Source organism: Heterodontus francisci, chromosome 5 (genome assembly GCF_036365525.1).
Source record: "Heterodontus francisci isolate sHetFra1 chromosome 5, sHetFra1.hap1, whole genome shotgun sequence".
In the NCBI taxonomy this organism is placed as follows: Eukaryota; Metazoa; Chordata; class Chondrichthyes; order Heterodontiformes; family Heterodontidae; genus Heterodontus; species Heterodontus francisci.
Window position 1 is genome coordinate 17290914 of NC_090375.1, and position 22831 is coordinate 17313744.

The 22831-nt window shown below is 45.1% G+C and overlaps 1 protein-coding gene across 4 annotated transcripts in view; it reads right to left on the reverse strand.

Moving 5' to 3' along the window:
* Positions 1 to 22831, reverse strand: part of stk3 (serine/threonine kinase 3 (STE20 homolog, yeast)) — a 761988-nt gene that overhangs the window by 550827 nt on the left and 188330 nt on the right. For all 4 annotated transcript variants that reach the window (XM_068031157.1, XM_068031154.1, XM_068031155.1 and 1 more), the window contains 2 exons: positions 11646 to 11810; positions 8351 to 8518 (listed from right to left, as the gene is read on the reverse strand). In XM_068031157.1, coding sequence (XP_067887258.1) covers positions 8351 to 8518; positions 11646 to 11810 — 333 coding nt within the window. The remainder of the gene's footprint in view (positions 1 to 8350; positions 8519 to 11645; positions 11811 to 22831) is intronic.

A 22831-nucleotide genomic window follows, 5' to 3' on the forward strand; every position in this document is an offset into this window, starting at 1 on the left:
GACGAGAGCCAGAAGAGTTTGCTGAAAGCCATTTAAAAGGGCTTTCAGCAATCTCTGTGGCTCTGAGGAGACACTGCACATCTGCGAGTGAAAAACAATGGACTGAGGGTGAAAGTATGTAGGAGGACTGAAAGTGCCCACCAAGCCAACATTTTGAGAAAAGAACAGAAACCCACCAGAACCTCGTTGGAAGGGAGAAATAGCCACATGGCACCCCCTCCCCGCTTCTCAGAGGACTCCTTACATGTCCTCCTCCAGGCGGCTGAGGCAAGGCGGGAGGTCGTCTTCCCATCCGATGGAAGAGGCGGCCTTCCCAAGTCACAAAGAAGGCGCGGCTGGAGGTAGCGGAGGAGGTCTGCAGCCGCGGAGTTGTTCGGAGGACATGGCTCCAGTGCCACAAGCGGGTCAATGACCTTCTGCGCTCTGCCAGGGTAAGGGGCATTCCGCATTTATCTCATCTTTTATGTGACACGGGGGTCTATGAGTGCTGATGTTGCAAGGTCGAGGCTATCAGGTTCAATGCTTGGCTGCAGCCATGCCTTGGGCTACATAATAGGCACATCTGTGACGCACAGTGGTCCAGATATGTTCCATCCGTGCACTTCACTGGCATTGGTTTGAGATGCAGCAGACTGGAGCAGGATGCATTAATGCTAATGGGGAGGATGGAGGACATGCCATAGCTGATGGCGAGGCCGGCGCACCTGGCCAGGAGAGTGAGTTCCCCAGTGTGTGGTCGAGGGGTGGGGGTCGGTGGGGGGGTCATCTGGTGGGGCGATTGTCTCAGGCACTGAGGGTGCTCTCAAACTTAAAATCACACAGATGTGCCTACAATTCAGTCTATTACATGTCCTCCAGTCAGGAGTGCTGATCACAACTGATCATTCTGATTTTCCCGACAGGTGAACACAGCAGCAGCCAGGAAGCGTCTCCGGGTCACATCGGTCCACCTCTGAGGACGAGGAGGGGACCTCAGAGGGTGCAGCGTCACATTCTCGCCCCGCACCAAGCGCCAGCTCAGAATTATTCACCTCGGTTGGAATGCGTGTCTCCTCGGATTCGTGGTCACAACCTGATGTCAGCACCACACAATTGCTGGGCCAGCTGCCAAAGACAGAATCGGCCACATGCTCCTGACAATCAGAGGACTGTGGGAGGCCAGGCTAGTGCAGAGCCACAAGCTAATGACAAGCCTCTAATGACTGCTCCCAGGGCAACATGCACACACCTACATGATTCCCTTCCGATGGTCACAGACGAGCTGAACATTCACTGAGTGGAACACCTTGCGATTAATGAAGGCCCCTGACTAACCCCTGCAGGTGATCTAATGGCCACATGAGTACAGTCTATTACACCCTGGACCACTGGGAACCCAGCAATGGTTCTGAAGCCTCTGGCTCTCTCGTCCTGACTGGCGGTGTCCGTCTTGAAGTTGATGAAATAGTTGGCACACCTGAAAATGGCATCAGTCACAACCTTTATGCAGTGATGCGCTGATGCTTGGGAGACTCCGCTCACGTCTGCTAATGAAGCCTGGAATGAGCTGTGCGACCGGCATTGGATGGCCACCCACGCAGTTTCAAGCAACCTCCACTGCCAGCATCTCACACAGAGATGTGACAGTCTCCCGTGACAGGCGCAGTCTTCTTCTGACAGCGTTGACAGTTGCAGGAAGCTCAAACACAGGCAGTAGACCCTGCCTGCTGGGTCGGCTCGTTTCCTGACAGGTGGTTGCAGTTGGGCCACTCTGCCACCTTCTCCCCCTCCCCCATTACGAGGCTGCACTGGGCCAGCAGGTTGCATGTTCCCCCGGCCAGTTATCCTCCAGTCCCTCCTTGGGGCATAGTCCTCCTCATTAGATGAGCCGCCTCCAGAGTGCACAATTCCCATTGCTGCTATGTTCCACAGATGCAGTTACTTCAGGTATTCCCAGCCTGCTGGAAGGAAATTCACACACAATCCCCTCCCTTTCATCCAAGAAATCAATACTGCTGGGGCCCGATCAGGAGTGAGTAACACTCAGATGAACCTGCTGAGCAAGCTGAAACTACCACGAACTATAAAGTCACACAAATAAATAACAATGACTACAGAACCAACAAAACCGTATCTCCAACTCCCTCACAGATACACTGCCTGCCGCTCTTTTAAACCTGCTGGGTTCCCGAGACGGCCCTCGACTCGTTTTACAGCACAAAATCTGACAGCCAAAGTAAAATTGCTGTCAATTGGTGTTTTAACGAGCTAAATAACTCTTTAATTGATTGAAAGTGGATGGCGAGCGGCACCTTGATCTCGCCTGTCATCAGACCTGCGTTAAATGGCATTTGTACGTAATGACGTCGGGAACCCAACTATTTTGCATCTCGGACGCCTCGGTGCAGTCCCATTTTTCACAGGTAAAATTACAGTCATGGTTTTTGATGAGGCTACAGCACCAAAATGGCCCCAGTCGAAGTCACAAATGACATCCTTGCAATGTCCTGCAATGGCTTCTCTTCCCACTCCCGCACTATCACCTGTGACATTCCTAGGGATTTATCCTGCACCCTCTCCTACATGCTCCCCCTCAGCAACGTCATCCTAAGGCATGACATCAAATTCCACATGTACACTGATGACATCCAGCTCTACCTCACCAACACATTTCTCGATTCTTCCACTGCCTGCATTGTCAGCCTGTTTGTCTGACATCCAATCCTGCAATTTCCTCCAAATTAAATATTGGGAAGACGGGAGCCATTGTCTTCGTCTCCACCATTCCTTGCCAATGATTCCATTCCCCTCAACAGCCACGACGTCAGGCTGAATTATTAGATACTGAACTCAGCTTCTAACCCATATGTTCTCCTTCACAAGGGCTGTCTACTTCCACCTCTATGGCATTGTCTATATCCGCCCCTGCCTTGCCCCATCTGCTGCTGAACCCTAATTCATGCTTTTGTTATATCTAGGCTCAACTCTTCCAATGCTCACTAGGCCGGCCTCCCATTTTTCACATTTCACTAACTGGAGCTCAATCAAAACTCTGCTGCTCATATCCTAACCCGCACTATGTTCCACTCACCCATAACCCCCCTGCATTTACTAATCTATTTTGTGTCCAGGTCCACGAAGCCACAACTTTAAAATTATCTTCATGTTCAAACCTTGTCACCACCTCACCCCTCCTCATCTCTGTAACCTCCTCCAGCCCTACAACACTTCAAGAACTCTGCATTCCTCCAATTCTGACCTCTCACGTATCCCCCATTCCCTTCTCTCCACAATTGACAGTCATGCCCTCTAAACACTAATGTTTTCAATTCCCTTTCTAAACCTTTCCACCTCTGCTTCTCTCTCTCCTGCTTAAAACCTACCCCTTTGACCAAATTGTTTCTCCTCATATCTCCTTCTTTGTTTTGGCATCAATTATTGTCTGGTTACTCTGAAGTTTTCCTTTGTTAAGGGCACTGCATAAATGCAAGTTCATGTTGGACAATGTATTTGTTTCAGTCACAACTTCAGTGCTTTCTAAAATTCTATATACTAAACAAATGGAATAGCATGTCAGAATATGAGGACTCACAACCCAAAAGAAAAATCCAGTTGTCTTGTCTCGTACGTCCCTATGAAAATCTAGAGAAATTGGGTAGCACCACAGACAAGAATATTTCCTTTCCAATTTTGGAGTCAATTAACAGTCTGCTGTTTCTTAGAGCCATCAATGGTTTTAACAGGATTTCCCAATAAACAAGTCCAGAGTGTTAAACTCCCCTTAAGTCCAGCATGGTTGAAATCAATGTACCACTTAATTTAGACGGGACACAGAAACAGAAAGCATTGCAAGCAGAAAAGCACCGAAAGTGAGCAACACAGGGTGAGAGGGGAGTTGTTCTGATGTTAAATTTCAGCTACCATATTGGAACAATGTAGGAAAAGCACTGTTTTGTATTTGTTCCATGTATTCCATATCTATCTCGAGAGAACTCAAGCAGTCAGCATGACTTTAATTCCCATGAAATAACTAAAGAATTCTTGATTTTTCAAATCTGAGATTTCAAACTAGCTTGGATGCGCAAAGCTCCATGCCAGGACGGTAAATTTGCAACATGTTGAGAGCATAAGTAGAAGCATCTGCTTTTTTAAAGCATTAGGAAAAAGACTGACAAGTTTATAATTTACCAAGGAAGCACAATCATTTATCTGAGCACTTGTTAGACCCGGTTTGACACAGAATTAAACCCCAGAGCATCAAGCCCAAAGTATGAGACAGCTTCCCGTAGAGGGAGGTCTCACACTGCTGCACTCCAGAGTCAAAAGAAGACATAACTGATTATCAACATGAAAATGGCAAGTAAAGCAAAGAAGCGCCATAAAATTTACAGTACAGAAACCCTAACAGAAAATCCGCAGCAGAACCCCTAAGGCGGTCATGTGTCACCTTTGGGGTGTTTCCAGCAGTTCCTGCAGCCATACCGGTGCCAAACGTCGTACTCTGTACTCCTTTGGACCCCACTAGGAAGGCCGAGAGGGGGGTTTTGACGCTTGGGCAACTCACAACCTCCATACATTCGCCTCACAGCGACCAAAACAACATGGAAGGCAGCAGTTACGGGTTATATGTCTGTCTCAACTGGCGTAGAGATTGGGCGCCATGGGTTGCCTTTGTCGATGGGAGAGGTCATCGCATCTCACTGGACAGCTACCGCCCGCCTCGAACCAAGCAGCCCCCGGTCAGAAAGGTTCTGTTCCGCCACAGTTCACCTGCTTCAATGGGTGCTTGGAGCTCAGGGTCATTGCCTGACAAGTGGACTGTAACACCGCACCAAACAGCACGACAAAAAAAGGAAAGAAGGTACCAGCCCTTCGTTTTGCAAGCTGGAACATCAGAACTATGTGTCCTGGCCTGTCGGAAGACCTTACACAAATCAACGACTCTCAGAAGGTGCATCATTAACAATAAGCTCAGTCAACTCAATGTGGACATTGCAGCACTTCAGGAGACACGCCTCTCTGCGAGTGGATCTCTAAGAGAGCAAGACTACACCTTCTACTGGCAGGGTAGGGATCCTGAAGAACCAAGACAGCATGGAGTGGACTTAGTCATCAGAAACGCTTTGCTCAGCATGATAGATCTACCTTCAAATGGCTCGGAACGCATACTGTCCATCTGACTGCTAACTGCCTCTGGCCCAGTACACCTACTCAGCATCTATGCTCCAACACTCTGCTCCCCCCCTGAAGTTAAAGACCAGTTCTACGAGGAACTCCATAATATCATTGGTGGCATTCCTAATACCGAACATTTGCTCCTGCTGGGGGAATTTAACGTCAGGGTTGGGGGCGACCATGACTCATGGCCCTCCTGCCTTGGGCGCTATGGCATTGGAAGGATGAATGAGAATGGACAGAGACGGCTGGAGTTGTGTACCTATCACAACCTCTGCATCACCAACTCGTTCTTTCACACTAAACCCTGTCACCAGGTTTCATGGAGACACCCAAGATCACATCGTTGGCACCAGCTGGACCTCATCATCACAAGGCGAGCCTCCTTAAACAGTAGCTAAATTACACGCAGCTTCCACAGTGTGGACTGCGACACACACCATTCCCTGGAGTGCAGCAAAGCTAGACTCAAACCAAAGAAGCTACATCACTCCAAGCAGAACGGCCACCCGCGCATCAACACGAACAGAATTTCTTATCCACAGCTGTTACATAAGTTTCAAAATTCACTTGAAAAAGCCCTTCAAAACACTCCTGCAGAGGATGCAGAGACCAAGTGGGCCCACCTCAGAGACGCCATCTATGATTCAGCAATGACCAACTTTGGCAAACGTGAGAAGCAGAATGCAGACTGGTTTCAATCTCACTTTGAAGAGCTGGAACCTGTCATAGCCGCTAAGCGCACTGCACTGTTGAACTACAAGAAAGACCCCAGTGAGTTAACATCCATAGCACTTAAAGTAGCCAGACGCACTGCACAAAGAACAGCCAGGCGCTGTGCAAATGACTACTGGCAACACTTATGCAGTCGTATTCAGCTGGCCTCCGACACCGGAAACATCGGAGGAATGTATGATGGCACTAAGAGAGCTTTTGGGCCAACCATCAAGAAGATCGCCCCCCTCAAGTCTAAATCAGGGGACACGATCACTGACAACGCAAGCAAATGGACCGCTGGGTGGAGCACTACCTAGAACTGTACTCGAGGGAAAATGTTGTCACTGAGACCGCCCTCAATGCAGCCCAGTCTCTGCCAGTCATGGATGAGCTGGACGAACAGCCAACAAAATCAGAACTCAGTAATGCCATTGATTCTCTAGCCAGTGGAAAAGCCCCTGTAAAGGTGGCATTACCCCTGAAATAATCAAGAGTGCCAAGACTGCTATACTCTCAGCACTCCATGAACTGCTTTGCCTGTGCTGGGATGAGGGAGCAGTACCACAGGACACGTGGGATGCCAATATCATCACTCTCTATAAGAACAAGGGTGACCGCAGTGACTGCAACAACTACCGTGGAATCTCCCTGCTCAGCATAGTGGAGAAAGTCTTCACTCGAGTCGTTTTGAACAGACTCCAGAAGCTGGCTGAGCGTGTCTACCCTGAGGCACAGTGCCGCTTTCGAGCAGAGAGATCCACCATTGACATGCTGTTCTCCCTTCGTCAGCTACAGGAGAAACGCCGCGAACAACAGATGCCCCTCCAGGTTGCTTTCATTGATCTCACCAAAGCCTTTGACCTCATTAGCAGACGTGGTCTCTTCAGACTACTAGCAAAGATCATATGTCCACCAAAGCTACTAAGTATCATCACCTCATTCCACGACAATATGAAAGGCACAATTCAGCGATGCCTCATCAGACCCCTTTTCTATCCTGAGTGGCGTGCAACAGGGCTGTGTTCTCGCACCTACACTGGTTGGGATCTTTTTCTCCCTGCTGCTCTCATATGCGTTCAAGTCTTCAGAAGAAGGAATTTTCTTCCACACAAGATCAGATGGCAGGTTGTTCAACCTTGCCCGTCTTAGAGCGAAAACCAAAGTACGGAAAGTCCTCATCAGGGAACTCCTTTTTGCTGACGATGCTGCATTAACATCCCACACAGAAGAGTGTCTGCAGAGACTCATCGACAGGATTGCAGCTGCCTGCAACAAATTTGGCCTAACCATCAGCCTCAAGAAAACGCACATCATGGGACAGGACGTCAGAAATGCTCCATCCATCAATATCGGCGACCACGTTCTGGAAGTGGTTCAAGATTTCACCTACCTAGGCTCAACTATCACCAGTAACCTGTCTCTCAATGCAGAAATCAACAAGCGCATGGGAAAGGCGTCCGCTGCTATGTCCAGACTGGCCAAGAGGGTGTGGGATAATGGCGCACTGACACAGAACACAAATGTTCCAGTGTTTCAAGTCTGTGTCCTCAGTACCTTGCTCTATGGCAGCGAGGCCTGGACAACGTATGTCAGCCAAGAGCGACATCTCAACTCATTCCATCTTCGCTGCCTCAGGAGAATCCTTGGCATCAGGTGGCAGGACTGCATCTCCAACACAGAAGTCCTCGAGCCGGCCAACATCTCCAGCATATACACCCTACTGAGCCAGCAGTGCTTGAGATGGCTTGGCCGTATGAGCCGCATGGAAGATGGAAGGATCCCCAAGGACACATTGTACAGCGAGCTCATCACTGGTATCAGACCCACCAGCCGTCCATGTCTCCGCTTTAAAGATGTCTGCAAACACGATGTGAAGTCCTGTCACATTGACTTCAAGTTGTGGGAGTCAGTTGCCAGGGATCGCCAGAGCTGGCGGACAGCCACAAAGGCGGGGTTAAAGAGCGGCGAGTCGAAGAGACTTAGCTGTTGGCAGGAAAAAAGACAGAAGCGCAAGGGGAGAGCCAACTGTGTAACAGCCCCGACCACCAATTTTATCTGCAGCACCTGTGGAAGAGTCTGTCACTCTAGAATTGGCCTTTATAGCCACTCGCGGCGCTGCTCCACAAACCACTGACCACCTCCAGGCGCTTACCCATTGTCACGCGAGACAAGGAGGCAAAAGAAGAAACGAGCCATTGGGTAAACTGGTCTACGCTAACATTTATACTCCTCACAAGCCTACTCCATCCCTCTTCATCTAACCTTATCAGCATATTCCTTTCCTTTTCACGTACTTATCTGATAGATTTAATAGTTTCATGCATGCTATGTAAATTTCCATCACAAAATGGTATTATATCTGGTTTCCATTTCATGTCCCATTATTAAAACCGCTACTTCACATGTGTATTACAAAACTGATGTTCCCCTTAAATACATTTATAATTACCAAAATGACTGTTATTATGCTGCCACCTACCCTCATTGGATGAATGTCTGCATAGGGCGGTTTGCCTTCTGCCATTTCAATTGCTGTGATTCCCAAAGACCAGATGTCTGCAACACAATTGTAGCCAATTTCTTGGATCACTTCTGGAGCCATCCAAAAAGGCGTTCCTATCACAGTGTTGCGTTTTGCCATTGTGTCCTGTAAGTCACATCATATTTACAGTTTTATTAATTAACAAAGTACTTAGAAATCTCATTGTATTTTTAAACATTTTCTGCAAAGTGAAGTAATTAAAGGTAAAAGTACTGCACTATAGAGATCACTGAATATGAAATTTAGCTTTTGCTTTTAAATATGCACACAAATCATCTTATTTTATGCTGCTACATAAAAGAAAATATCAAATGATTACATCCATGGCTGAAATTCCAAAGGGGTTCCACCAGTCTTCTGCTGCAACTCTGATGGGACTCTGGCAGACCCCTTGAGAGACAGTGGAACTGACCTTTTCCACCCTTACCCTAGGGTTTCAGCCAGTGTCCTGATGGAGTTATGGGTTAGGATTAGAGTTAGTTGTTGATTGTTGGAATTTCAGTCTCTGTTTCTTGTCCAGATGAGCAATAATATACATTATAACTAATAGAGATCCAATTGCTGGGTAACGACAGAAAAAGCAAATAAATGTAATTTTAAGAAAAGCATCTATAATTCAAAACTCCCATCACTTTGCTCATTGTGAGCTGGATATGGTGCTATTTAGGAACAATAGTGATGTTAATCACTATTGCAGAGGCGATTCACCAGGATGTTGCACAGGATGGAACATTTAAGTTTTGAAGAGAGGTTGGATAGGCTTGGGTTGTTTTCGCTGGAGCAGAGAAGACTGAGGGGTGACCTGATCAAGGTGTACAAGATTATGAGGGGCATGTACAGGGTGGATAGGGAGTAGCTGTTCCCCTTAGTTGAAGGGTCAGTTACGAGGTGACACAAGTTTAATTTGAGGGGCGGGAGGTTTAAGGGGAATTTGAGGAAGAACGTTTTACCCAGAAGGTGGTGACGGTCTGGAATGCACTGCCTGGGAGGGTGGTAGAGGTGGGTTGCCTCACATCCTTTAAAAAGTACCTGGATGAGCACTTAGCACGTCATTACATTCAAGGCTCTGGGCCAAGTGCTGGCAAATGGGATTAGGTAGACAGGTCAGGTGTCTTTAATGCATCGGTGCAGACTCGATGGGCCGAAGGGCCTCTTCTGCACTGTATTATTCTGTGATTCTGTTGATACCATGAATATAGGAGAGCATTTTGGCCACTGATTGGTAATGACTGAGTAAGTTCAGTTTTTATGAAATGCTGTTCCAGGATTCTTACTGGTGCTTTGAAGAATACTCAGTGAAAAATTAAAATGAGTGTCTTTTAGTTTACATGTACATTCCTCTATCTATTTAATTTTTATCCCTTACCAGTTTTAAAGTTGAGTATATACTGCAAGATTGTATACAAAATGTACCATCTTTTTTAGTAGTAATAGACCAGGAGAGTGGGGTGCAGCAACACCCATATGATGCTGTGCTTTTGCCCACGGCTTTGGCAGAACTTGGGTGGGGGTTCTGGAGTTTGACAGCACTGCAGTGTCTTCTGTTTTTAAAAGTGGTCTTTTAAAAAGATTATTGTTTCATAACACATGGAATTAAATAACCCTCCAATTGTACACAAGGGCAATATGCTCAAGAGAGTTCTGCTGCCTAACCTTGTTCACTGCAGCACCTCTCAATTTCCCTTTGATTTCTCTCTGGTAGTGACAATGTGTAATAAAGAAATTTTGACTGAAACTGTACATTACTGCTCACTCTGCCAGCTTCCTGAAACATCTTTCCCCTCCACAATGGTGGCTTGGCTGATTTTTTAAAGTAAAAGAATTTGGAGAAAGGGTGCCTCCATCTCGAGGCACCTCTCTCTCACTTACCTGAAAAGGCTGCCTGTTGCTTCGGCAGTGCTGGAGGGCCTCCTATTGACCCTCCAGCTTTGAGAGACTATTGGACCCCCAATTGACCCTGACACCAGGGTCCTGAAGCCCACGGGGAAAATCCTGCCCAACATGTGTGGATTCAGGAGATACACTGGAGCTAATTATTCTGATTGCACACTTTCCTTCTTGCATTTTTCACTGTTTATTCAATATTTTTTCCCGTTTCTTGTATAATATGAGTAAATATTAGGAAAAGTTATGTCGTTTGCTGGCAAACAACAACCTACTGTTCTGGGAAAACTATTCAGCATGTCATTTATAACAGCAATGAACATATTTGAGAAACTTGTCTGACAAAAGATGTAATTTTGACTGCTCCCATAGGGCATGCAACTTATATTTGGACCCCCATTCCACAATCAGGCAACTCCTGCTCCTATATTATTAATGTGCACATTGCCCCAGTGCAGTCCGGTCATTACCTGCCTGTCTCCCCCTTCAATAACCACTGCTTTCAACTGTAATTCGTACAAGGAATTTGCTTCATCTAGATGTACCCATTGTTACGACCAGTTGAGAAGGGATCTAGGGGTTCCCTCTCAGCCGCTGCCTGGTTTAACTGTAACAGGGTTTAATTTTTAAACACTGTTTTTAGCTCCCCCTTCAGTGAATCCTTGTTCACTGCTTCAATTGGAAGGTAAAGAAATCAAACAGGTTTCCTTAGATTTAAACAAGAAAGGTCAAGGTTTATTAACCTTAAATTCTAATCCGGTTAACGACAATGAATATGCGACATGACCATGATAGTATGCATACACATGTCTTCCGTAGGTCAGTTAGCATTTGTAAAAAGAAAAGACAAGATTATGATATTTCGTGTGTTACTCTTCATGACGTTTACCGTTCAAATAAAGACGACATGCTGGAAATGTCATTTTCTGTGGAAAAAAAGCCAATTTTGTCTAATGTTTCTATTTTTATTTCAGATTTTCTTTTTTTTTACCTCATATAAATTGGCAATGGTTCAAGAGTAAAGAATGTCCGGGAAGAGTAAAGGTGGTTGAATCCAGCCAAAACCATAGATGAAAGTTTACTGTGTGTGAAAGACATTTAGATACTCTACATCCAGCTTCCAGCAGGTAGGCGGATACTGCATAGAACTGTCCCCAAGTTCAATTCTTACTGACAATTTTGCTAAATTGAACTAGGTAATTTCATAGTGGCCAAGTAAAAAGAGTTCCCTTGAGGCTGGAAATGAATCACTTTGTTGGTATCGAGTAAAGGAGGTTTTACTCCACAACTAACCATGCCAGATCTGAATGACATCTACTATTTATGTTTAATCTTTTTGGTTACTTACTGTCAGTTGACCTGCAACACCAAAGTCAGCAAGTTTTGCATGCCCTTCTGTATTCAATAGGATATTTCCAGCTTTGATATCTCGGTGGATTTTTCTCATGAAGTGTAGGTATTCCAGCCCTTTCAAGGTAGATTTAAGAATTGTTGCTATTTCATCTTCTATTAGCTATAATCAGAACATATCACATGCTAATTGTTAGATCACGGTATTAAAATTCAATGATATTTTAACATATTTTAATACATACTGTAAATGTTTTGTTACGACCAGGTGAGAAGGGGTCTAGGGATTCCCTCTCAGCCTTTGCCTGGTTTGAGTGTAACAGGGTTTAATTTTATAAACACCGTGTTTTAGCTCCTCCTTCAGTGAATCTTTGTTCATTGCTCCAATTGTAAGGTCAAAAAATCAGACAGGTTTCCTTAGATTTAAACAAGAAGGGTAGAAGTTTATTAATCGTAAACTCTAATCCAGTTAATTACTATGAATATGCGACGCGACCACACTAGCATGCATACACAATAAACACTCACGCAGATAGAGACAGAAAAAGTAGAAGGAATAAAGGGGTAAAGTTTGAGGCAATATCTGTTAGTTATTTACTGTCCTTTGAGTTCAATGTGGAGTCTTTGGTTGCCAGTAAGTCCTGCTATTCGTTGGGGCCCAGTTCACGCTTCAACTTGTTTCGATGTCGGAGTCTTTTCTCTCTTGAGGTGTACGTGTCTTCCGTGGGTCTGGTGGCTTGGGAGAAGGCAAGAGAGAGACAGCCAGGAGAGAGGCTTGCTTGTTACGCTTCAATTGCACACTGCCTTCTGTCCCTTTCTATGTGGCACAATTTCAAAAACTAAGTTGGCCAGCAGTTCAGTCATGCGACTAACTGGCTTAACCACTCCCACGTTTGTGGATTGTATCATTTTAGCAGTCCCTGGAATGTCTGGTGATCAAAATCCATTTGGGTTAATTGGATCAGGGACTAGTCCTTTGTCTCCACAAGCAGCGTCTCTTAGTATGCAAATGTCCTTCCAACCCAAATGTCTGGTGATCACTTCAACAAGTAATTTCTTCACTCCAGCAACAGTTTAAAATCAATGTTCATTTAGCAAAATTAATATGCCTCATTCTTGGCAAATGGGGGTCTGCATGACAATTTAAATCCCCCATTACTCTAACTTTTAGTTGCTCCGTTTAATGAAACAATCATTGCTCATTTATGGAACCAGTATCTTGTACTATTTTCCAGATTACCATACAAGGAATTTTAAAATGCATTCTTCATGGCACACACTAACAATAAGTATCAGTGCGGAAAAACATGCAGACTTAAGTGCCAATCTGGTTGCTGACCAGAGGCTGAAATTTCAAGCAAAATCTATGGAGATTTCTCATGGGGTAGAGGTAGGAGGGAGGGAGACAACAACAAAACATCAGTTGCTGGAGTCATTCTTCTCCTCTATTATTCCACTACCTCCTTCAGAAGCTGGTTGAAGGGGATCCTGATGATCCTGCTCCATAAGCATTACATACAGGAAAACAAAAAAAAGACATTAAAAATTACTCCCATTAAATAAATGCTGAAAAATGCATCTTTCATTTACAAGATTTCAAATATAATTCTGAAATAGTTCTTTTAATGACTTGCAGCAAAATTTTCCAGAGTTATTAAACCCTTGTGAACAAAAAAAAGGAAACCCAGGATCTAGTTCTGGGGAATAATGTGGACCAAGTTGCAGTAGGAGAGCATTTTGAGAACAGTGACCATAAACTCAAGTTTAGAAAAATACTTAATTGCAGGAGGACTGACTTCAATGAGCTGAAAAGGGATCGGGCACAGGTGGAATGGAATCAAAAAGTGGTACCCAAAACAGTAACAAAACAACTGAGAAACCTTCGAAGAGGAGTACAGAGAACACACATTCTTATGAGGAGGAAAGGAAGGGCCTCCAAAGTTACAGCTCCCTAAAAAACTAAGGATGTCGAGGCTAAAATGAGACAGAAAAAGGAGGTCTATGACAATTGTAAGGTTTCCAATAGAGAACCAAGCTGACTATAGAAAGTATAGAAGAGACTTTCTTTTTAACTTCATTCCTGGAATGTGAGCATCCCTGGCAAGGCCAGCATTTACTGCCCTTCCCTAACTGCCTTAATCAGGTGGTAGTGAGCTGCCTTCTTGAACTGCTGCAGTCCATGTAGGTAAACTCTTACCTTCCAGGAGCGGAGAGGAGCGGACCTGTGGGGAGAACGCCGGGAGCGAGGCCCAGTCTCTTACCTTCCGGGAGCGGAGAGCAGTCAGACCTCTTCCAACGCACCGGATTTTTGAAAAAAAAGGCAAACAGTGACATCAGAGGAGAGCTGCAAAGTGATTGGTTGGTGAGTAGCAACTGTTGGAATATCTCAAAAGAATAAGGGGAAAGTTGGGTTTTTTTGTTGGAAAAAACTCTGGTGATAAGGTGAGTACTACTAAAGTGTTTTTTTTTTTAAGGACTTTGGATTGAAGTGGGTAGAAGAAGGAAGTATAATTAGTATATTTTTTAATTAAGGGAGTAACTAATTAACCTAAGGGTAAGTCATGACAGGACAGCTCAGCCCCATGAGATGCTCCTCCTGCACTATGTGGGAAATCAGGGATGCTTCCAGTGTCCCTGATGACCATGTGTGCAGGAAATGTATCCAGCTGCAGCTACTGGCTACCCGCATTATGGAGCTGGAGCTGCGGGTGGATTCACTGTGGAGCATCTGCGATGCTGAGGACGTCGTGGATAGCACATTTAGTGAGGTGGTCACACCGCAGGTAATGGCTGCACAGGCAGAAAAGAGATGGGTGACCACCAGACAGAGGAGTAGGCGCAGGCAGGTAGTGCAGGAGTCCCTTGTGGCCATCCCCCTCTCAAACAGATATACTGCTTTAGATACTGTTGTGGGGGTTGACCTTCCAGGGGAAAGCAGCAACAGCCAAGTTCGTGGCACCACGGAGGGCTCTGCTGCACAGCAGGGGAGGAAAAGGATTGGAAGAGCGATAGTGATAGGGGATTCTATCATAAGGGGTGCAGATAGGCGTTTCTGTGGCCACAAACGAGACTCCAGGATGGTATGTTGCCTCCCTGGTGCAAGGGTAAAAGATGTCTCGGAGCGGCTGCAGGACATTCTGAATGGGGAAGGTGAGCAGCCAGAGGGCGTGGTCCATATTGGTACTAACAACATAGGCAGGAAGAGAGATGAGGTCCGGCAAAGTGAAGAGAGGGAGTTAGGCAGAAGGTTAAAAAGCAGGACCTCCAGGGTTGTAATCTCAGGATTCCTCCCTGTGCCACGTGCTATTGAGGGTAGCAATAGGAGGATTAGGCGAATGAATGCGTGGCTGAAGAGCTGGAGTAGGCAGGAGGGCTTCAGCGACTTGGATCATTGGGATCGCTTTTGGTGCAGAGGTGACCTGTACAAGAAGGACGGGTTGCATCTAACCTGGAGGGGGACCAGTATCCTTGCGGGGAGGTTTGCTAGTACTACTCGGGAGGGTTGAAGCTAGTCTTGCAGGGGGGTGGAACCCAAAGTAGTAGTCTCTCCAATGAGATAGTTGAGGCAAATGTAGAGGTTAAATGTAGGTGGTGGTGTAGTGGTATTATCACTGTACTAGTAACCCAGAGACCCAGGGTATTTCTCTGGGGTCATGGGTTCGAATCCCACCACAGCAGAAGGTGGAACTTGAACTCAATTAATAAATTTAGAATTACAAAAGCAGTCTGTTGATGACCATCAAACCATTGTCAATTGTTGTAAAAACCTATCTGGTTCACTAATGTCCTTTAGGGAAGGAAATCTGCTGTCCTTACCTGGTCTGGCCTACAAGTGACTCCAGACCCACAGCAATGTGGTTGACTCTTACATGCCCTCTGAAATGACCTAGCAAGTCACTCAGTTGTACCTAACCGCTACAAAGTCAATAAAAAGGAATGAAACCGGACGGACCACCCGGCATCGACCAAGGCACCGGAAACGACAACGGCAAACCCAGTCCTGTCGACCCTGCAAGGTCCTCCTTACTAACATCTGGGGGCTAGTGCCAAAGTTGGGAGAGCTGTCCCACAGACTAGTCAAGCAACAGCCTGACATAGTCATACTCACGGAATCATACCTTACAGACAATGTCCCAGACACTGCCATCACCATCCCCGGGTATGCCCTGTCCCACTGGCAGGACAGACCCACCAGAGGTGGTGGAACAGTGGTATACAGTAGGGAGGGAGTTGCCCTGGGAGTCCTTACCATTGACTCTGGACTCCATGAAGTCTCATGGCATCAGATCAAACATGGGCAAGGTAACCTCCTACTGATTATCACCTACCGTGCTCCCTCAGCTGATGACTCAGTACTCCTCCATGTTGAACACCACTTGGAGGAATCACTGAGGGTGGCAAGGGCACAAAATGTACTCTGGGTGGGGGACTTCAATGTCCATCACCAAGAGTGGCTCGGTAGCACCACTACTAACCGAGTTGGCCGAGTCCGAAAGGACGTAGCTGCGAGACTGGGTCTGCGGCAGGTGGTGGGGGAACCAACACGAGGGAAAAACATACTTGACCTCGTCCTCACCAATCTGCCTGCCGCAGATGCTTCTATCCATGACAGTATTGGTAGGAGTGACCACCGCACAGTCGTTGTGGAGACGAAGTCCCGCCTTCACATTGAGGATACCGTCCACAGTGTTGTGTGGCACTACCACCGTGCTAAATAGGATAGATTTCAAACAGATCTAGCAATGCAAAACTGGGCCTCCATGAGGCGCTGTGGGCCATCAGCAGCAGCAGAATTGTACTCAACCACAATCTGTAACCTCATGGCCCGGCATATCCCCCACTCTACCATGACCATCAAGCCAGGAGACCAACCCTGGTTCAATGAAGAATGCAGGAGGGCATGCCAGGAGCAGCACCAGGCAGACCTCAAAATGAGGTCTCAACCTGGTGAAGCTACAACCCAGGACGACTTGCATGCCAAACTGCGTAAGCAGCATGCAATAGACAGAGCAAAGCGATCCCATAACCAACGGATCAGATTTAAGCTCTGCAATCATGCCACATCCAGCCATGAATGGTGGTAGACAATTAAACAACTAACTGGAGGAGCTAGCTCCACAAATATAACCATCCTTAATGATGGAGGAGCCCAGCACATCAGTGCGAAAGATAAGGCAGAAGCATTTGCAACAATCTTCAGCCAGACATACCGAGTTGATGATCCATCTCGGCCTACTCCTGAAGTCCCCAGCATCACAGATGCCAGACTTCAGCCAATTCGATTCACTCCGCGTGACATCAAGAAACGACTGAAGACACTGGATACTGCAAAAGCTATGGACCCTGACAATATTCCGGCAATAGTACTGAAGACCTGTGCTCCAAAACTTGCCGTGCCCCGAGCCAAGCTGTTCCAGTACAGCTACAACACTGGCATCTACCCTGCAATGTGGAAAATTGCCCAGGTATGTCCTGTACACAAAAAGCAGGACAAGTCCAACCTGGCCAATTACCGCCCCATCAACCGACTCTCAATCATCAGTAAAGTGATGGAAGGGGTCATCAACAGTGCCATCAAGCGGCACTTGCTTAGCAATAACCTGCTCAGTGACGCTCAGTTTGGGCTCCGCCAGGGCCACTCAGCTCGTGACCTCATTGCAGCCTTGGTTCAAGCATGGACAAAAGAGCTGAACTCAAGAGGTGAGGTGAGAGTGACTGCCCTTGACATCAAGGCAGCATTTGACCGAGTGTGGCATCAAGGAGCCCGAGTAAAACTGAGGTCAATGGGAAGCAGGGGGAAAACCCTCCACTGGCTGGAGTCATACCTAGCACAAAGGAAGATGGTTGTGGTTGTTGGAGGCGAATCATCTGAGCTCCAGGACATCACTACAGGAGTTCATCACGGTAGTGTCCTAGGCCCAACCATCTTCAGCTGCTTCATCAATGACCTTCCTTCAATCATAAGGTCAGGGTGGTTGATGGGTGGTTGATGGTCGGCACAGACTCAGTGGGCCGAAGGGCCTGTTTCAGTGCTGTATCTCTGAAAAAAAAAAGTAGGGATGTTCGCTGATGCTTGCACAATGTTCAGCACCATTCGTGACTCCTCAGATACTGAAGCAGTCTGTGTAGAAATGCAGCAAGACCTGGACAATATCCAGGCTTGGGCTGATAAGTGGCAAGTAACATTCGTGCCACACATGTGCCAGTCAATGACCATCTCCAACAAGAGAGAATCTAATCATCTTCCCTTGACATTCAATGGCATCACCATCACTGAATCCCCCACTATTAACATCCTAGGGGCTACCATTGACCAGAAACTGAACTGGAGTAGCCATATAAATACCATGGCTACAAGAGCAGGTCAGAGGCTAGGAATCCTGAGGTGAGTAACTCACCTCCTGTCTCCCCAAAGCCTGTCCACCATCTACAAGGTACAAGGCAGGAGTGTGATGGAATACTCTCCACTTGCCTGGATGGGTGCAGTTCCAACAACACTCAAGAAGCTCGACACCATCCAGGACAAAGCAGCTCGCTTGATTGGCACCCCAGCTACAAACAGTCACTCCCTCCACCACCGACGCACAGTGGCAGCAGTGTGTACCATCTATAAGATGCATTGCAGCAATGCACCAAGGCTCCTTAGACAGCACCTTCCAAACCCGCGACCTTTACCACCTCGAAGGACAAGAGCAGCAAATGCATGGGAACATCACCACCTGCAAGTTCCCATCCAAGTCACATACCATCCTGACTTGGAAATATATCGCCGTTCCTTCACTGTTGCTGAGTCAAAATCCTGGAACTCCCTTCCTAACAGCACTGTGGGTGCACCTACCTCACATGGACTGCAGCGGTTCAAGAAGGCAGCTCACCACCACCTTCTCAAGGACAATTAGGGATGGGCAATAAATGCTGGCATAGCCAGTGACGCTCACATCCCATGAATGAATTAAAAAAAAATAAAGCAAGCAAGTCCAATAGGCAGGCCGGGCAGGGGTCAGTATTGGGACTGCTGCTCTTTTTGATATACATTAATTACCTGGATTTGGGTATAAGGGCATAATTTCAAAGGTTCACAAACAATATGAAACTTGGAAATGTTGTAAAAAAGGATAGTCGAGATCTGGGGGTGTACTTACACAAATCTTTGAATGTGGGATGACAAGTTGAGAAGTATACAAGATCCTTAGCTTTATTAATAGAGGCATAAAGTACATGTTATGCTAAATCTTAATAAAACACTGATGAGGCCTCAGCTGGAGTATTATGTTCAATTCTATGCACTGTACTTTAGGAAGGATATCAAGGCCTTGGAGAGGGTGCAGAAGAGATTTATTATTATTTAATGCCAGATATAAGAGACTTCAGTTATGTGGAGAGACTGGAGAAGCAGGAATTATTCTCCTTAAAGAGGTTGAGAAGAGATTTGATAGAACTGTTAAAAATCATAAATCACAGAGTAAATAATGAAGAACTGTTGAATTCTATAATTCAATAACCTTTCTTGCAACCAAGGAGAGGCGGTAGTGTAGTGGTAATGTCCAGAGCCCAGGCTAATGCTCTGCGGGCATGGGTTTGAATCCTACTATGGCAGATGGTGAAATTTGAATTCAATTCGTAAATCTGGAATTAAAAAGCTAGTCTAATGGCGACCATATTGTCGACTGTTGTAAAAACCTATCTGTTTCACTTATGTCCTTTAGGGAAGGAAATCTGCTGTTCTTACCTGGTTTGGCCTATATGTGACTTGGCAATGTGGTTGATTCTTAAATGCCTTCTGAAATAGCCTAACTCAGTTCGAGGGCAATTAGGGATGGGTAATAAATGCTGGCCTAGTCAGCAATGCCCACGTACCACAAAGTGAATAAAGAGAACTATTAAATGTATACTTAACCTTTATAAACTGCAAACAGAAGGGGTCAAGTACAATGATTCAATTCTTACTCTGGATGTGCCAATTGTCAAGTCAACCTTATTTAACAGACATATGAAAAGGGACTAAATCAAGGTTACTGATGCTTATTTCACTTAGGATTGGATCTGAATGCCAGAAGAAGGGTATCAAAGAAGGGAGACTATGTTGAGATACACAACTTCACTTTGTGCCAATGATATACTCATAGAAATAAGTTGTGGAGCTATTTATTTTAATCTGTCAATGTCGCAGCACCAATGTTTATAATACATTTTAATAAAACTATCCTTCCCAGTAAAATGTCTGTATCAAGAATCAAAACGAATTTGCCAAGTGAACAATGCCTTTTTCTCCTCTTAAAAGTTACGAAACTGCACAAGCAACAGGTTTTTTTTTAAAAGACTCCACTCAAGAAATGTCCACACCCACACATAAAGCACATTTGTGTACTGCATCGGCCCCATTTATTTTCCATGTACGAGTGAAAAAAACACCGCCCACTCACTCTCAAGTTCAACCAAAAGGCAACTAAACACAAGGGACCACAGCTACCATTTGTTGTTTGATGTGGTAATCACACAATACCAAGTTGCAACAACTGGATTGCACAACACCACTAGAAGCCAAAATTACAGGAGACAAAAAAAAAGATCTTTCAGATTCATAGTAAGATACAACAACAAACTCAAAATGTAGCCAGATCACTAGAATCAAAAGGAGCACATCCCAGCCTAATGAATTGTTAAGCTCAAAGAACCACAAAACTGTAACATTTTTAATTTCAATTACTGAATGCATTTATAGTTCTAAGTCTACAGATCACAATTTGAATGATCATCTTGAAATTTTATGTCTGCAACTTAATAACTATCCTAATTGCCATAATGTAGCTCTTGTGTCTTATATAACATTATATGACTATAGTCACATAAAATAACTTCCATGAATAATGTGTAACCGCTATTAGCTTTGAACCCCTTAAATATTGTTACAAACTGCATTGTGCTTTTGAGAAGTATGTAAAAATGTCAAAATTGCTTAAATTAATGAAAATACTGATAAAATAGGATTGCAGTCATACTCAAGTATATGTATTTTTTCCATATGACGCTTTTCCTTGCTTACCCATTAACAAACGGACTAAATGACCAAAGTAAATCTGCCAAACAATTCTATAATAAATCAATTTAGCAACAAAATATTGATTTTCTTGTGTACTTGAAATTGAATTGAAATACAGTAAAAATCTTTCAAATAATTCTCATGATTAAATTAAACCTGAAATATTCTTAAATGCATTTATTGCTTAAGATACAGTGTAAGACCAGTGTTTGTGCTTAAATAGATTAGGTACAGACTAGATTAGTCTGTTCTGTATGAAGTGGAACCCATCACAAACAAAAGGATCAGATTACCAAATTATCATAGCAACAAGTATTAATAACTATGCCACACAGCACTAATGTAGAATTGGCAAAGCAACTGACTTAACAAAATAAAGGAAACTTCCTCTAATCAAGAATAAATCAATTTCTGCAATACAGCATTAAAAAAATCAAAGGCTGATAAGATTATTATTAACATCTGGACAGCATTCCTGCTTTAGCATGTTAAATCACGCATAGCAAAAATGAAAGCAGAGGAACTACTGATAAAGAATATCACTTTAGAGTCCTTCACCAAAATGTGAATTTCATCTGTCCAAAACAAGCTTCACTTTTAATCAGACAGATTATTTACAGCAGGTGAAAGGCTTCAAACTTATGCAATTACAATAAGAATTATAAAAGAACTGTTGATCATGTAGCACAACTGTAGCTTGTGCTGTTAAACTGCTGTACATTTGACATTTTAACTGACATAAGAACATAAGAAATAGGAGCAAGAGTAGGCCATATAGTACCTCAAGCCTGCTCCACAATTCAATAAGATCATGGCTGAACTTCGACATCACCTGCACTTCCCCACCCTATCCCCTTAAAAAGAATTAAGAATTTAAAAAAAAATTATTTTATTTCAATTCAATTTCAGATACACTGAAAATGTCTTACTATTAAATTTGTTTATTATAGAATTACTTCAGTCATTTGATTCCATTCTTGCTCAAAATCCTATCATCTCAGTCTTAAATATACTCATTGACTCAGCCTCCTTGGCCCTCTGGGGTGAACAAATTTCTCCTCATCTCAGTGATAAATGGCCAACCTCTTATCCCGAGACTATGATCCCTAGTTCAAGGCACTCCAGCCAGGAGAAACAGCCTTCCAGCATCCACCCTGTCAAGCCTTCTCAGAATCTTACATGTTTCAATGAAATTACCTCTCATTCTTCTAAACTCCAGAGAGTACAGGTCCATGCTACACAATGGGCTGGATTTTACAGGGTCCCCGACGTCGGGCTCTGTGGCGGGGGCGGGGGTGGCCAGAAGATTGTTCTGGCAGTGGCCCTCCACAGAGCCTGATGCTGGGAGGGCTGAACCTGATCCTGCCAGCGGCAGTGAGGCTGCGTGGCAGCAACCACCCCCCCCCACCCCACCCCACCGCTGGGTGACAGGACCTGGATTTAAATATGTTATTTAATAAAATTAATTAATTAAAATACACTCACTTGCAATCTTACGGGCCTGCCACAGCAGGCCACACTGGTGGGGAAGGGGGAACATGGGATTGTCAGTGTGGGGTGTGGGTCAAATTCTCGCCATTACCGTAGGGGATGGTGGGAAGGGGTGAACTGTGAACTTTGTACAGTCTGCGGGGGTGGGAGGAAGGTCATATTTGTAAGCTAAGTGTTTTGGGGGGAAAGGGCAGATACTTAACTTTGTTGTTATTGGGGGCTGGGAAAGGGGCATTAGAGTTTTGATTGCAACAGTGGGAGGGGGGGTAATCTCTTTAAAAATTTTAATCTACCAGCAGGACTGGCTGCCCTTTAAAAATGGCACAAGTGCCTGTGCACAGCCAGGTGACGCCATTGTCGGCAATGGAAAGCCCATGTCCTCCACGTAACTGGGGTGGGCGGGCTGACCGAGGCATTTAAATGAATCGCCACGCAGGAGATCGCAGCAACTTGGCAGCAGGCGGGCTGCCATTATTTTCATAAAATCCAACCCAATCTCTCATCTTAGGCCAATCATCTCATCCCAGTAATGGATCTAGAGAACCTTTGTTGCTCGCCCAATTAGGCAAGTGTATGTCCCTCCTTAGATAGAGATCAAAACTGTAAACCAGGTGTGGTCTCACCAAAGTCCTGTACAATTGCTCCAAGACTTC